The sequence below is a fragment of the Lepidochelys olivacea genome (assembly GCF_965140295.1).
Source record: "Lepidochelys olivacea isolate rLepOli2 genome assembly, chromosome: 1".
Classification (NCBI taxonomy): Eukaryota; Metazoa; Chordata; order Testudines; family Cheloniidae; genus Lepidochelys; species Lepidochelys olivacea.
In genome coordinates, this window is record NC_140411.1 from 270,509,367 (window position 1) to 270,524,206 (window position 14,840).

At 41.8% G+C, this 14,840-nt stretch overlaps 1 protein-coding gene across 1 annotated transcript in view; it reads left to right on the forward strand.

Annotated features, from left to right (window-relative positions):
* Positions 1 to 14,840, forward strand: part of LOC311531382 (uncharacterized protein C3orf20 homolog) — a 57,995-nt gene that overhangs the window by 138 nt on the left and 43,017 nt on the right. Inside the window, exons 2-4 of the mRNA XM_084648705.1 lie at positions 4,247 to 4,367; positions 7,057 to 7,188; positions 9,230 to 9,340. Coding sequence (XP_084504831.1) covers positions 4,260 to 4,367; positions 7,057 to 7,188; positions 9,230 to 9,340 — 351 coding nt within the window. The 5' untranslated portion in view covers positions 4,247 to 4,259. The remainder of the gene's footprint in view (positions 1 to 4,246; positions 4,368 to 7,056; positions 7,189 to 9,229; positions 9,341 to 14,840) is intronic.

Here is a 14,840-nt window from a genome sequence, read left to right on the forward strand (position 1 = left end):
TTCAAAAGGCAATACACAAGGATTCAGAAGTTGTTTAGTTGAAGCGTTAAATCATAGGTAAATTTAAAAGAGCAAGACATCATCATTTTGTTTATCTGCTTCTTGGCCTGCACTGAAATAGTAACAGTGATGTGTACAATAACAGAGTCACACCTGGATGGATCAAGTGGACATCTGCCTTGGTGGGCTGGTCCTGGGCCCTCCCATTCCTTCTCCCCACCAAAAACGTGAGCACTATTACCAATGTGGTGAGCTGCTTCTGGACTCTGGGCCCTAATACCTCACTCACTCCTCCCCTGAGTACATGGATTCTACTGCCTGAGTGATCATTGAGGAGGGGTGAGAGGAAGGTCCTGGACCTCTGGTTACATGGAGGTCATGACGAGAGGGAGGGAATATTCACTTGTTAATGATTAGAAGGCAGCCTGCCTGGTGCTGTGTAGCATGAGACCAAAACTCAAAGACTTCCCTTCCCATTTCCCCAGGCCATCAGACCTGGACGTTCACCAGCCAGCCATAAGCCTCTGGGATGGTGAGAGAGATGGAGGAACAGAGGAGCCTACCTCCTTCTCCTAGCTCAGAGTTGGACAGGCTGGAGGAATCCTTTTTACTCACAGCTGCTGATATTCAACTGACTGGTCAATGGGGGGATAAGATGAGGGAAGAGAAACAGGTTGGAGCTCCAAAGTGGGTCTTCTCCTGCCCATCCTTCCCACCTCTTGATGTGGGTGAAGGAGAGGCCTTAAGGCTATGGCACACAAAAGGGTTTGCCTGGTGACTAGTCGAGGAAAGGTCCCTTTTTATGCAGGGGGTTCCGTGTCTTGTTCATGCTGCTGGTGGGGGCGGCTGAGTGTTGGACAAATGCCACTAAGTTCTGAACCGGACTGAATGCTATTTGAGCTGCTAATCAATAACAGGGAGGAGGGCAGGCTGTTGGGGGAGAGTTAAGGAGGAAGAAAGCAGATGTGTGAATGGATCTATAGCTGGAATCAATGGATAGTGCTCCAAATTTTGAGACGCCAAAAAAGGGGGAAGGAAAGTTTCTGAGTAGGGAGCCTAATGGCCTTAACTTTTTCTGTTGCTCTGGTCTGAGGAGAAAACATTGTTCGTCACAGTTACCAGCCAATCCACCTAAACCATCAGGGAAATGTTTTAAAAACTTGCCCCTTTCTCTGTACTGTGTGCATGGGGCGTAGGTAAAACTATAACTCAAAGAAATGTTTCAGAGTAACAGCCGTGTTAGTCTGTATTCGCAAAAAGAAAAGGAGTACTTGTGGCACCTTAGAGACTAACCAATTTATTAGAGCATAAGCTTTCGTGAGCTACAGCTCACTTCCTCAGATGAATATCGTGGAAACTGCAGCAGGCTTTATATATACACAGAGAATATGAAACAATATCTATTCCCACCCCACTGTCCTGCTGGTAATAGCTTAAGAAATGTGTGGCTGTAGGTGAGTTATACCCCATAGGGGGATAAGGCGGAAAAGGTGGATAAAGTATGAGTAGATAAAGGGGCTATAGCCGAGACTGGGATGAGAGTTTTGGACGAAAGGGGCTCAGATAATCAGGTTTTTATTGTAGCTGGGACTCTGTCTGCTTTTTCTGACTACTGTGGAGGTTGGTTGGTTTTAGATGATCACAGGGCAGGAGATCAGAAGCCTTGTCTTCACACACTTTCCTATGTTCATTAGCAACAAATGAAAGGAAATTTAATAGCAAAGGCTTTTCCCCCTCTCCATCATTTTGGGCTGCCATTGCCCTTGTCCCCGTTTTTATAGCTGTACCAGCTGCATGGTTTTCTAATCAGTCAGAGGTGTGCTATGAGCAATAGAGCTCTTTTACACCACCAACTCAGAGACATGGAGAATATCCCCTCAGAGGGGCTGCTTTCCACGTATACAAGGCGTACTATTGCTTCCCTCTCCAGGTCTCCCACAGGGTGATTCGAGTCAATAAACCATATGAATAGTAGTAGTGAATTGCTCAGTGAAAATAAATTAATCCTCCAGGCGATACAATGGAATTCATGAAAATGTAATCCTATGAACATGAAGAGATAGAGCTTTACCAATTATACTTTGGGGGCTAGATTGTGATTTTAGGTAGAGCTAAGGGGCGGTGCAAAGCCACCCTGTCCCTGCAGAAGCCCCAAGAGGCATTTTGCATCAGAAACTGAGTCACAAGTCCTCCCTTGTTTCCTTATTGCTCGTGGGACGGTAGTAGTTTAACACTGGCCTCTACCAACCGTAAATTTTCACCCACCCTCTGCTGGCTCAGGCAGCAGGGTGGAGTTTTGAGTCAAGGCTCCACCCATTCTCCACCGCTCCTTGCGCCCTCCCTCTGGGGAAGGGATAAACAGACAAGCAGCCCCACTTACTCCTACTGAACCCAAGATCTAGACAGCCCAAGATCTATAAGGAGGGTGGGGTTTTTAGCCTCTCTTACTCCCAGGCATATAACCCAAGTCACAACTGAGGCCAGAGTTGCATTATCAGCCAAAAGTAAAACTCGTTGACTGTACCTTCAGCTATCCTTCTGGGCATCCTGCAGTCTGCCAAAGCTATTCCGATCTCCCAGGTGGTGGTGTGTACACCAATATATTCACTGCCTCTCCAGATCAGACTATACTTGGAACCTTTACACCTTTTGGACATGGCAGTATTTGCCTTCATAACAGGTAGGGAGATATATTTCAGAGCACTTGCTAGCGTACTGTATATTAAGGTTGGTGCTGCAGTAAGAGGTGCTATAGAAGAGCCTAAGATACTGCTCGAAGCCATGAATGAGACTGTATGATACAACTTGATTTCACAGCCACAGACATGGAGTTGAATCATCCCTTGCTTTATGCCACTGTTTTTTAACTATTAAAATTATATTCCATTCCCCCAAAAGCAGCCACAGTTTTGGGTAACTCAAGTTTCTCTGCACCTAAACTCTTGATTTGCTCACACTGATGGAATGACAGTGTATACAAGTCAGAGATTTTGGGCTACCAAAAACTTCCATCAGCCAAATTTTGAAGCTGAATGGAGGTCATTGAAAATTTGGCTCCTGACTTGTACTGTGATATAACGACCACCAGCCAAATCTCCAAGGGCAGAAGGCACATGCATTTACCAGAAAATCTACCCCCAGCAGTGGAGACATCGGGCAAAAGTTTTTCATCCCAATCCTGGCTCCTTCAAACACTTGAAGAAAGGCAGCTCTGCAAACCCTCCATGACATTGGTGGCAGAGAGACATGCCACAGAACACTGTCTGAGTAATCATTCCCTAGCACAGTTCTTAGGAAAGCAAACACACACACACCCCTGCCTACCTAACTTACACTGTTTCATGAATATCAGAGAGAGAATTGGTCAAATACTATTTGTTAAATGCATTTTTTGATTAATGTTCATCCGAAGTATCTGTCAAATCACAGATAATCGGTGTGCCTTTGTGGAAGGAAGGAGCGGGGTTGTTGAACCCATTTGGAAGTATTTACTGATTGGGCCACAGTGGGGCCCTTTGTACTAAGCTAAATATTTTTGTAGAGTTGTTGAGCCACATCTGTTTTGAATAACAATGGTAATTGAGACAATTTTTAGTAAAACTCAATTAAGTGAGACCCTTAATTGAAAATATTTCCCATATTGTCTGGGATGTTGATTTTAATTCTTACTTCTGCTATTTGTGACATCTTCTCAGAACACTACATTGAAGCAGGTCAGCTGATGTGTTTGTGCCAGGGATAAAGGTAACTGTGGGTTTGTTGTTGCGAATGAACACTAAAGAAAAATCGTAGAAGTGTGACCCCCAAAAAGCAACTCAGGAATCTTAACAACATGGATTGATTGGTTGGATTGATAAACGTGACTATCTTTTCCTTATTTTCTTCTTCTTCCCTCCAATTTGCGCTGGCAGCTGAAGAATTTTTGTGCTCTTGATAGTGCACTAGAAATAAGTATTAAAACTCACCAAGTATTAGTCATCAGTTTCTCATACATTCTCCTATTTCATTTTAATTATTAAAACAGCCCTTCAATGTCTCTGGGCCTCACTGCTTCACCTGTAAAGCAGGGCTAGTATAGATCTGCCTTACAAGTATGTAGCGTGTGAAAAGCACAATGGCGTGCTGCATGTGCAAAGTTATTATGCTAATTAAAACCACTTAGATCAAAGTAAAGTTCTTGGACTGCTCACATTTTACGAACGTGAACCATTAAACCTGGCTTTCTGTTTCTGGTTGTTGTTCACAGTAACATCATAGCAATGATGTTTAATCAGGAAGGAGGCATGGTGACTAATAAAGATGGAGAAATAGTCAGAGAATGGATATGGCCTCCGGTGGGAAAGCTTAGTGATCCAGTTTTAATGCAGGTAATATTTATTGGCTTGATTTTTCTGTTTTGGTTTTCTCCTTTTGCAACAAAATTGCCCTTTGGAAAATTTCTTCATTGCAAGGATAATAATACTGCACTTTCCATCTTCTAAATGCTTTGCAAAGAATAGCTAAGTAACACTCCCAACAATCCAGGTGTAGCAAGGTAAATATTGCTGTCTGTATTTTACTCATGTGGAATCTAAGACAGGGAAAAGATAAGTAACTCGCCCAAGGCTGCAGAGAATTGTGTAAGGGCTCATGATTTCCTGAGGCCACCAGACTATCCATGCACCTAGGAGCAGTGTTTTAGAACATTCTCTCATTACTCTTTTAAAATACAAGTGAGTTCTCATTTAATTTATCTTTTGTGTGTTTTTAATAGCAAACAACTGCTGAACCTGACGTTAGGACTGATCCAATTCTCATTGACGTCAATGGAAAGACTGCCACTGACTCCAGTGGTTGTTGGATCAGGCCCAGAATGCTAAAAGATACTTGAAATTAAGGTAAAAATCAGGGATACATTTGGTAGAGAGGCCCTGAAAATTACACAGAACACCCAAGCGTAAGTTTGAGGACACTTGCAGGCAGTTGGTAGGAAAAGGGGTGTCTTCTGAGATTTTTTTTTTAACCCAGTTGCATGTCAGTTTAAACTTTAAAGTTTCGTACACAGAAAAGCTGTCAATTCCATTTAATACTGCCTCCTAGAGGATGACTGGAAGGAGAGGAGAGGAAACTGAAGTGACACTTCACTTGTTCCCCTGCCTTCCTTTCACAGACCTCACCTGCTAATAGCAACATCTTCTTTCCCTTCCTGGAAGGTTCCTAGTGTATACCTCACTTACTCTGTACCCTCCCATCCTTAGCAGCTTCCATCGCCTTCCCAAATCCCATTCATAATTCAGTCTGTATTTAAGAAAGAAGAGAAAACAACCATCCTTTAAATCCATATTGCTAGTCTGAAGGATAAGTGTCCACTCCTAATATCTAATGGCCTCTTAAAGGCACACTAATGCTGACATGGCAATGGAGAAAAAGTAGCTTAAATGTGTTGATAGCTTCTTAAATTAACTTGTCAAAAACCTAAGCATCATCGTAGAGAGCTGAAAGAAAATATCTTCTCAACCCACAATTGTAGTCAAGAGAGCACATAAGATGTTGGGCGGTATTTAGAAAGGGACAGAGAATAATACTGAAAATATAATGTCGTTATATATGCCAATGCTACACTCTCTCGTAGAATACTCTGCTCATTTTGGTCACCCTATTTCAAAATGGATATAGGAGGAATCAAAAAGGTCCAGAGAAGGCCAGCAAAGACTACTAGAGACACAGAAAGATTTCTGTATAGCAAGAAATTAAAGTGATTAAGACTATTCAATTAAGAAAGGAGACAAAGAGGTGACATGAGACCATTACGTGGTTTAAAGATCAAGTGGGCACCCCATTTACCCTTTCATAATAAAATAACAAGGAGACACCCAAGTACACAGAAGAAAACAATTTTTAAAAAATAATTAAAGGAAATATTTTTCTATGCAATGCAGAATTAACCTGTGAAACTCACTGCCACAAGAAATTATGACTTTAAAAATCGGACATTTCCTTGTATAAGAATATCATCCACATGTGCTCTCTGAAAAACTCTCCTGGAACATTTTCATACAGCTCAATGGAGTTATGCTTTACTAAGGAGCAGACACCCTAAACATTTGCTAGCAAAGCCCTTAAGTGTGCCTTGAAGAAAAGAATTTGTAAAGGCACCACCACATACACGCCAGGTCAGATTTTGTTGCTTGTTACTTGATACACAGCTATTGGCAATGTGATTAGTACTTTATACAAGGTATCCATTCAAGAGCACTGACAGAATGTCAGGTAGCCAACAAACACAAGTAGTTTCTTGTTTCTCAGTTCACCTTACCTTAGGTGGCAGCCTAAATGAGGGAGCAGCTGGGAACAATCACACACAACATGTGTGATAGGCCTGGTACAGCTAACAGATTGCCTTTTATATAGGTGGTACAAACGTGTGGTTTTGTAGCGGGTGGTTCCGAGTTCCCTCTTTGCTGTTGCCATGATGTTCCAGTATAATGACAACAATGAAGTCCTAGGAGACCACGGATTTGTGACAATATACTGTATGACTGAAAAGTGCAAAACAAATTCTAGACACCGGATACTGTCTAAGTTCTGCTCATCCACACCTGCAACCAAGCTCAAATGCCAAGCATAGGGTAGAATGTTTCTTGCTAATCTGTGCCTGATTCTGTAGGTCTTATACATCAAGAAGCAAAGGCACTTTCTTGAGTCACCTTAAAAGTTGGGGGAGTTTCTCATATGTTCCCTCACTAGACAATGACTAGTGCATACCTTCCTGCCTCTGCATGATCCAGATTAGTATGTCCTGGACAAGAATAGTCTGGGCAAGGGGCCGTTTCTGGCCAGACTTCATATGCATACAGTATTAACTAACTTTACATCATTAATCTTTGCTTGGAGACAAAACCAGAATTTGGCTCAACATTTAACTGAAAAGGCTGATCACTAACCATCATTTGGGTTGGCTAATCGCAATCTTTCCCCGTTTTAACATTGGAGAGGTCACACTATGCAGCATCTCCCACCTGGGCCACAAAAATGAAGATTGGGTATAGAACATGACTGCCCTTTGTCTTACTCCAGGTTAATGACTACATCACTGTGAGGATTGCAGGGCGCTTTGCTATTAGCTTGGTCTACAAGTGGCAACATGAAAGCGTGCGATTGTCTTTGTCACCACTACAAGGTGTGGCTCTTCCGCAATTAGAAGAACTGGTATGTTGCAACTGCTTGCAATTAAGGTTCATTAAAAATGTCAGTCTGTCTACAGCCTGTGAGACTAACGAGTTTTCACTGAGTCAGTAACCCTTAATATTATCTCTTTCCCCCTTTGCAGTACCTTCTAATAGGTATGGATAAATATAGCTCTACTAGGAGCCTCTATTTATTAGCAGTCTACCCCTGACTTCACTAGAGATGCACACTGACTCAGTTAGAGGAAGAAATATGGAAAAAGTGAATTCATAAGTGCAACCACTCACCCTTAAATAAAAAGAAAAGGAGTACTTGTGGCACCTTAGAGACTAACCAATTTATTTGAGCATAAGCTTTCGTGAGCTACAGCTCACTTCATCGGATGCATACTATGGAAACTGTAGAAGATCTTTTTATACACACAAAGCATGAAAAAATACCTCCCCCCACCCCACTCTCCTGCTGGTAATAGCTTATCTAAAATGATCACTCTCCTTACAATGTGTATGATAATCAAGTTTGGCCATACCAACAGGAGAGTGGGTTTGTGTGTTGGGGTGGGCGGGTGAAAGAAAACCTGGATTTGTGCTGGAAATGGCCCAACTTGATTATCATACACATTGTAAGGAGAGTGATCACTTTAGATAAGCTATTACCAGCAGGAGAGTGGGGTGGGGGGAGGTATTTTTTCATGCTTTATGTGTATAAAAAGATCTACACTTTCCACAGTATGCATCCAATGAAGTGAGCTGTAGCTCACGAAAGCTTATGCTCAAATAAATTGGTTAGTCTCTAAGGTGCCACAAGTACTCCTTTTCTTTTTGCGAATACAGACTAACACAGCTGTTACTCTGAAACCTGTCACCCTTAAATATCTATTTTGCAGTGGAGTTAAAATCAGACTGTAAGCATCTTTCAGATTGTTTTAGAAATTAACCCTTTTTGATATATGTGAACAAACAGTCGTTAAAAAGTACAAAAAAAAAAAAACCCAGGTAGTTTTGATTCTTATCTAGCAATGTAACTGGCTTGATTGTTTTCTAAGAAACAATTTTTATTTTAGAAAAAATTCCACATATGTGAGCACTTAATAGGGCTTTATTATTGGCAAACAGCAAAAATACAACTATCAACAGCTTGCTCTTGGCAGGGACTGTCACTTACTGTTATAGATATATGTGTTTGTTAGCACAGAACTGCCTAGAGGTTCCAGTCAGAGGATTGGGGCCTCATCTTGCTAGGCAGCCTACACACATATACCAAAAAGGTGCATTTGTAACACAGTCTGACCTGAATTCTGATTGGGGCGTGTCTACACTGCATTGTAAACCTGAATCTTTGGGACCTGGGCTTGCAGACTTGGTGGGTACATCTAACACTAAAAAAAAAAAAAAAAAAAAAATCCCGCAGCAGCAAGTCTCAGAGCCTAGATCTACTGACTCTTGCTCATGGGGTTCACACTACAGGGCTAAAAACAGCAATGTAGATGTTCCCACTTGGGCTGGAGCTGGGTCTGAGACCCCCTCACCAGGTCTCAGAGTCCAGACTCCAGCCCGAGTGGGAACATCTACATTGCTATTTTTAGCCCCACAGTACAAAGCCTGCAAGCCCCAGTCAGTAGATCTGGGCTCTCAGACTCGCTGTCACAGGTATTTGGGGGGTGGTGGTTGTTGTTTTTACAGCATAGACATACCCAAAGTTTCCAAGCCCAGGCTTGAGTGTCTACACTACATTGTAAACCTGGGCTTACCATTATTGGACCTGGTCTCACAGCCATGCTAACACGTCCATATTGCACTACACACACCTTCTGACTTGGGTCTGCAACTTGAGCTGCAGACACACTGCAAAATGACAGGGCTTGGACCTCAGTCACAATGAGACTAAGGCTCTGACCCAAATCCCTACCAGAGTCCGAGGACCTGGGTCCTGAGTGCTTGCTTACCCGAGTCAGACTGATTTGTGTGTGGACAGAAGGGATCAAACCTTTGTGTTTATCCAGCCCTTAGTGATTGTATAATATATAAAAAAAGTTTTATACTTTTCTCTCTCTTTTTTCCAGGGCCAGATACTCACCAGAGTTAAACTTTCATCCAAATCAGCTAAAGAATTCTCTAAAGTAAGCAGGAAAAAATTGAGAGAGAAAGAAACAAAGAAGGTTCTAAAGAAAGAAGTAAGCAGCAACCAAAAACTCAGTACTAAGACAGCTAACAATCTTACTGGAATATTTTTTGCATCTCTTTCTTTTCTAACAATTGCTTGTTTGCAGCTGTGTTTAAGTCCTTCCCACACAACCATCTTGACTCTGAAACGTAAAGATATTCCTCCCCAATTTTTTTTTTTTAAGGCCTATTGAGAGTAATGCCCTAAAACTGTAAGGCCAGATCCTCAGCTGGTGTAAATTGACTTCAGTGGAACTCTGCTGATTTACACCAGGTAACGATCTGCCCCATTGCCTGTTATGGAAGTGTCCCTTACTATGTACTAGTTATTGTACAAATACAATGGGCCCAATTTCTGGTTGGGTTTTTTGGATGCTGCTATGACACAAATAATAGTCTATTCATGATTAATCTATTGTCTGATAACCCTCTTGGATAATAAAGTCCAGTTAAGTATGTCATCCATTTCATCCACAGCTACAACTACCATTGTAACATATTTTGATATTCATTCTTGCCAAGAGGGACTGGCTAAGCATTAGCTATGAAATACCTACACTCTACAGGTTAGAATCCTAGGAGTGTTGACTCAGTCCTTCTGTGGTAGATAAATGAGGGGCAGCGGAACAAGGGGGCAGTGGGAGCTAATGCCCCTGATCTATGTTTCTGCACCTGTGCGACATTCCTTGCAAGTGGCATCGAGGTGAAAGCAGGACCTGGAAGCTGGAGTAGATGCTATAATGCCCCGGATCAGGCCAGGGAGCAGGTAGGAAAATGCTCCCACTGCTGAGGCTCAGTAGCTCCCCTCACTCCTCCTCCTGTCCGTGATACCCCGACCTCCACCTGCTTCTCATGTAGAGGGCCACTACTCGGCACCCCCCACTCAAATCACACTTCTGCTGCCTCCGTGATAAACTGAGGTCCATACAGAATGGAGATCCTGCGTATGAGAGTTTAAAAAATGAAGTCCTGTCTCTTATTTGTGGACATCCTTTGCTTTCTGCAAGAGGAGAGGGTTCCCCTATTGTCCTGAGTAAAATTCTCCCACACCTTGTTTTTGTGCAGAATGCAGCATGCTGGTTGACCACCTGGCTTGACCATCCAACCAAAATGCTGCATTCCTATAGTACTCTATATAAAAGTCTTAAATGCCCCACTGAACTCAGGATAGATGGTCTTTGTGTCACAAAATGTGTTATCATGATCAGGGGGTTCACAAGTGAAGGGATTTGTGGAGTCAAAGTTGGAAAAGCAAAAACAAAACAACCCCCCCCCCAAAAAAACCAAAAAAACAAAACAAAACAGATTTTTGCTTAGTGTTGACTTCCATTTATATTCCATTTTGTATAAAACATTTAACTTAGAAAGTTCAGAAATGTATTTTGAGAGTGATAAGATCCAGGTAAATGTGTAAATTAATATTTTAAAAAGAAAAACAAGAAGTTACCACGAATCATTCTGGGGAGTTAAATTAACCTGACATTTATTCACCAACACTAACATAGAGGGAGAGAGAAGACACCTTGTTCCTTCTAACTAACTTGAGGGCAATGCCCATTACAATAATATCTCTACCCCTTAGCAATGCCTGTCAGATTGCCATTTGAAATGCCACCAAAACAAGATCTGCAGAGAGAAGAAGATAACGGAGCAAGGAGGGGAATGCAGAACTAGGGGAGGATGAAGCACTGGGAGGAGATGCTTAAGGGACTTAAGAGTCTAAATCTCCTTTAGGAAAGTGACTTAGGAGCCTAAATTGCAGTGAGACTTGGGCCTTAAGGCCCATATCCTCAAAGGTATTTAGGTACTTAACTCTCATTTAAATCAATGGGAATACAGTTGCAGATCTGGGTCTGCGTGCTTAAGTCACATCTGAAAATGGGACTTTGGTGCTTTTGAAAATTTTATCCCTGAGCACAATTGCATCATGCTAGTTAGTCGATTACAGTTTTGGCTTTTAACCAGCTTCTGGACTTATGGACAGAACTCTAAAATATTACTTTCGGTTTTATTGAAAACAAGTTTTTTCTGCATTTTGAATTTGTGTTGCTAAGCAGTTTATGCAAATAATTTTGGTTCATTTTTAGCAGTTCAGTTAAGTACAGTAGGAGTTATATTAAATGGATGAAGCTCTTTTCTTGTCTGTAATTCCAATTAGCTTACAAAGTGAGCTAGTCAAAAATTATAGTTTAAGCTTCCTGTGTCTAAATTGGTAGATGCTATATGGGTTTCTCGGCAATGCTTAACCACTGCACCAAAAACACTCACATTCACTCACTCTGTCTTGTGCTTCAAATCTCTGTATTGCTTTTGGAAGCAACAATTCAGATTTAGAGATAAGTACAATGCATCATTACCACCTTGCTCAGAAAGCTATTTTGCCATCTGTTCTTCTTTGAAGGGTGCATCATGTGGGTAACACCCATTAACAATTAACATTAATACTCACATTGCCACTGATGGGAAAATACACTTTTCATTGCAACTGTGTCTACATCAGACAACTTAACCAGTACCATAAGGACAGCTGTAGTGTAAATACTTACATTGTACTAGTGATGCTATTCCGACTGTAGTTTTACCCACATCCACACTAGCGCTGTACTATGCTACTGCAATTGCATTGTGCTCCGGGTATCTATCCTGCAGTTCCCAGCACAGTTCACTTGAGAAATTCTGAAAGACTGTCTGGGAGCCCAGCGGAACTGTGGGGAGAAAGGTCACATTTCCATAAGTTCCCTTGAGTACTCCCCATTAGACCCCAGGTATCGGTGTAATTTTAAGAGCTTTTTTTCAAAACGGAGGGCAGGATGACCATTTAATCCCTCCCTCCTGGCTCAGCAATGTTTTACGCTTCACTGTTTCTGGATCAGCTGCCTTATAAGATCTCACTCCGACACCGGGTTAATTAATAAACTCCAGCCTTATTGTGGCTGCTTACAACATGGCTTCTTCAGCCTCATGGCTTCTCAGACAGTTCCCCAGGAGGTGTCATTTCGAAATAGTTCCCCCTCAGAAAACAGTATGCGATCTGCTGGCACTTTCATATTGTTACATCCCTTCTCTTTTAAAAAAAAGCTGTTAAACACTCCAGCAATAACTGATAATGTAATCTAACGTATTCCTTTAAGATGCTGACCATTCTTGCAGTTACTTCATTCATCACTTTATCAGTCTGTCTCGCTACACAGTGGTACAACTTGGAAGTTCATCACAAAATCCCTCAGATGAGCAGGTTTTATAACAGTCCATCCTCCTCTAGTATGGTATGGTTCACTGGTGCCTCCTTGGTGATGTCTTACTCCCATCTGGTCAATAACAGCCTCTAGGCATGGTGTTGCTTGAGTCTGTCAAAACACCCTCTTCCTTCTGTCTTTTCTCTGGCATGCCCCTGACGTTGTCTGCTTCTAACAACTCTGGCTCAGGATTTTCCTGCTGTAGAACCCGAAGACATTTGTTGTCCATCCTGTCTTTAGAGATTTTTTATTTTTCTGAGGTGCCTATGGTTTTGCCTCACTATCTGTCCATTGTCTATTTGCACTTGACATGATCTTTGGTTTCCTTGTTGCACTAGGGTAGCTTTGTGGCAGAACTTTATCCTGTTTTGTTAATGGTTGTTTATATACTTTGTTGCCTAGTTCCAGATCTGTCAGATCTCTTGCAGATGTGTTGTAGTAAAACACTTGTCTTTTTTGTTGGCTTCTCCATATTCGCCAGGTGAAACGCCTGAGTACCAAGGGTCTAAAAACCTTCTGCTTGTTGGCAAGAGTGTCTTAGGTCTCTGGCTCATCAATCTTTGTGCGGGACTAGAATTTAGGCCTTGCAAGGGAATATATCTGTGATCTATTAGTGCTAAGTATTGGTCAGCCTCTGCCATTTTTGCTTTTTTCAACAGTTTCTAATCAGTTTTTACTACTGATTCCAGTTTGCCATTGCTTTGATGATACCCCAGTGAAGATGTTATGTGACCAAAATCCCAGTCCTTTCTGAACTTCCAGAACTCTCCTGAAAGAAACTGAGGTCCATTATCAGAACGCAGAATATCAGGTATCCCATACTGTGCAAAGTGTGCTTTTATCTTCTGCATGACTGTTATGGATCCTGTAGTCTATAGTCTATCTCCCAGAAATTGGAAACATACTCTACAATCATCATGTATCCTTTGTCTCCAAAGGTAAACAAATCTACTCCCACCTTTGCCCATGGTCTTTCTTGGAACTTTGTGTTGCCACAGGGTCTCTTTCGGTTGTCTTCTTAGGGTCTGCATACATCACACTTTTCTATGAATACCCATAATTGTTCATTCATTCCCAGTCAGTACATAGTCCTTCTGGCTCACCGTAAGCAACCTTCAATTCCCAGATGTGATGAATAAACTTTATGCATATTCTCATTGCTAAATAGCTGCTAGAATAACTGCTCTTTCTCCCTTAAATATAATGTCGTTCTGTATACATAACTTATCTCTTATCTGAAAGAATGTGTTCTCTCTTTAGGTACTTGATCTTTTGTCACTGGCCATCCTTGTAGGATCATGAGTTGCAATTTCTGCAGCATTCTGTCTTGCTCTGTACCTCTTTCAACCTTTCTTCCAAGATAGGAAAGTACTGTACCCATATTAACTGTCTCCACCTCGGCCTCTACGGATCTCTCCTGGCTGGGTTCTGGCAAGTATAAATGGCTCAAGGTGTCTGCCAACACCAAGTTGCTGCCTGGGCAATACTTGATCTGTACATTGTAACTCTACAGTTGCATCATCACCCACTGTAAGTGTTTTGGTGCACTGAGTAATGGCTTTCATGAGGGTTATGGCAGATTGTACATCCATGGTGCAACTGTAAATGTATTGGTGACATTTTTGCATTCCAAAGAGTATTGCTAACAACCTCTTTTTCAATTTGAGCATAGGCTTTCTCTGTCACGGACAATGCTCTGCTTAGAAACGCAACAGGTTGTCCTTCTTGCAGCATGGTAGCCCCTAGACAGGACTCGGATGTGTCACATTGCAGCATCAGGGTTCCTCTGCGATATAATGTTTCAAAATGAGAGCCTTCTCAATCATCTCTTTTGTTTTCTGGAATACTTGCTTGTGTTGGTCTGTCCACTCCCATAAGGTGACTCAATGTGTCAGCTCTTTCAGGATCTTACTGCTCTCAGATAGATCGCTGCAAAACTTGGCTAAATAATTGACCATTCCCAGGAATCTTTGGACTCCTTTAATATTGCTGAGTCTTGGCATTTCTCTAATTGCCCTCACTTTCCCTGGGTCTACTTTCAGGCCTTTGGAGGTCAACAAACGTCCAGTGTAGGCCATCTCAGTTACTCTCAACCTGAGTTTGTCTGAGTTCAATTTAATATTCTTTTTTCTGAATCTCTGTAAAAAAATGTAGTAATTTGCAATCATGATATTGTTGTGCTTGTTCTGGATCTTCACCCTCAATCAGCACATGCCAGAATTCATTTTCTACACTGCATACTATAAAAAGTCTCACTTTAGACAGATCTATTAAT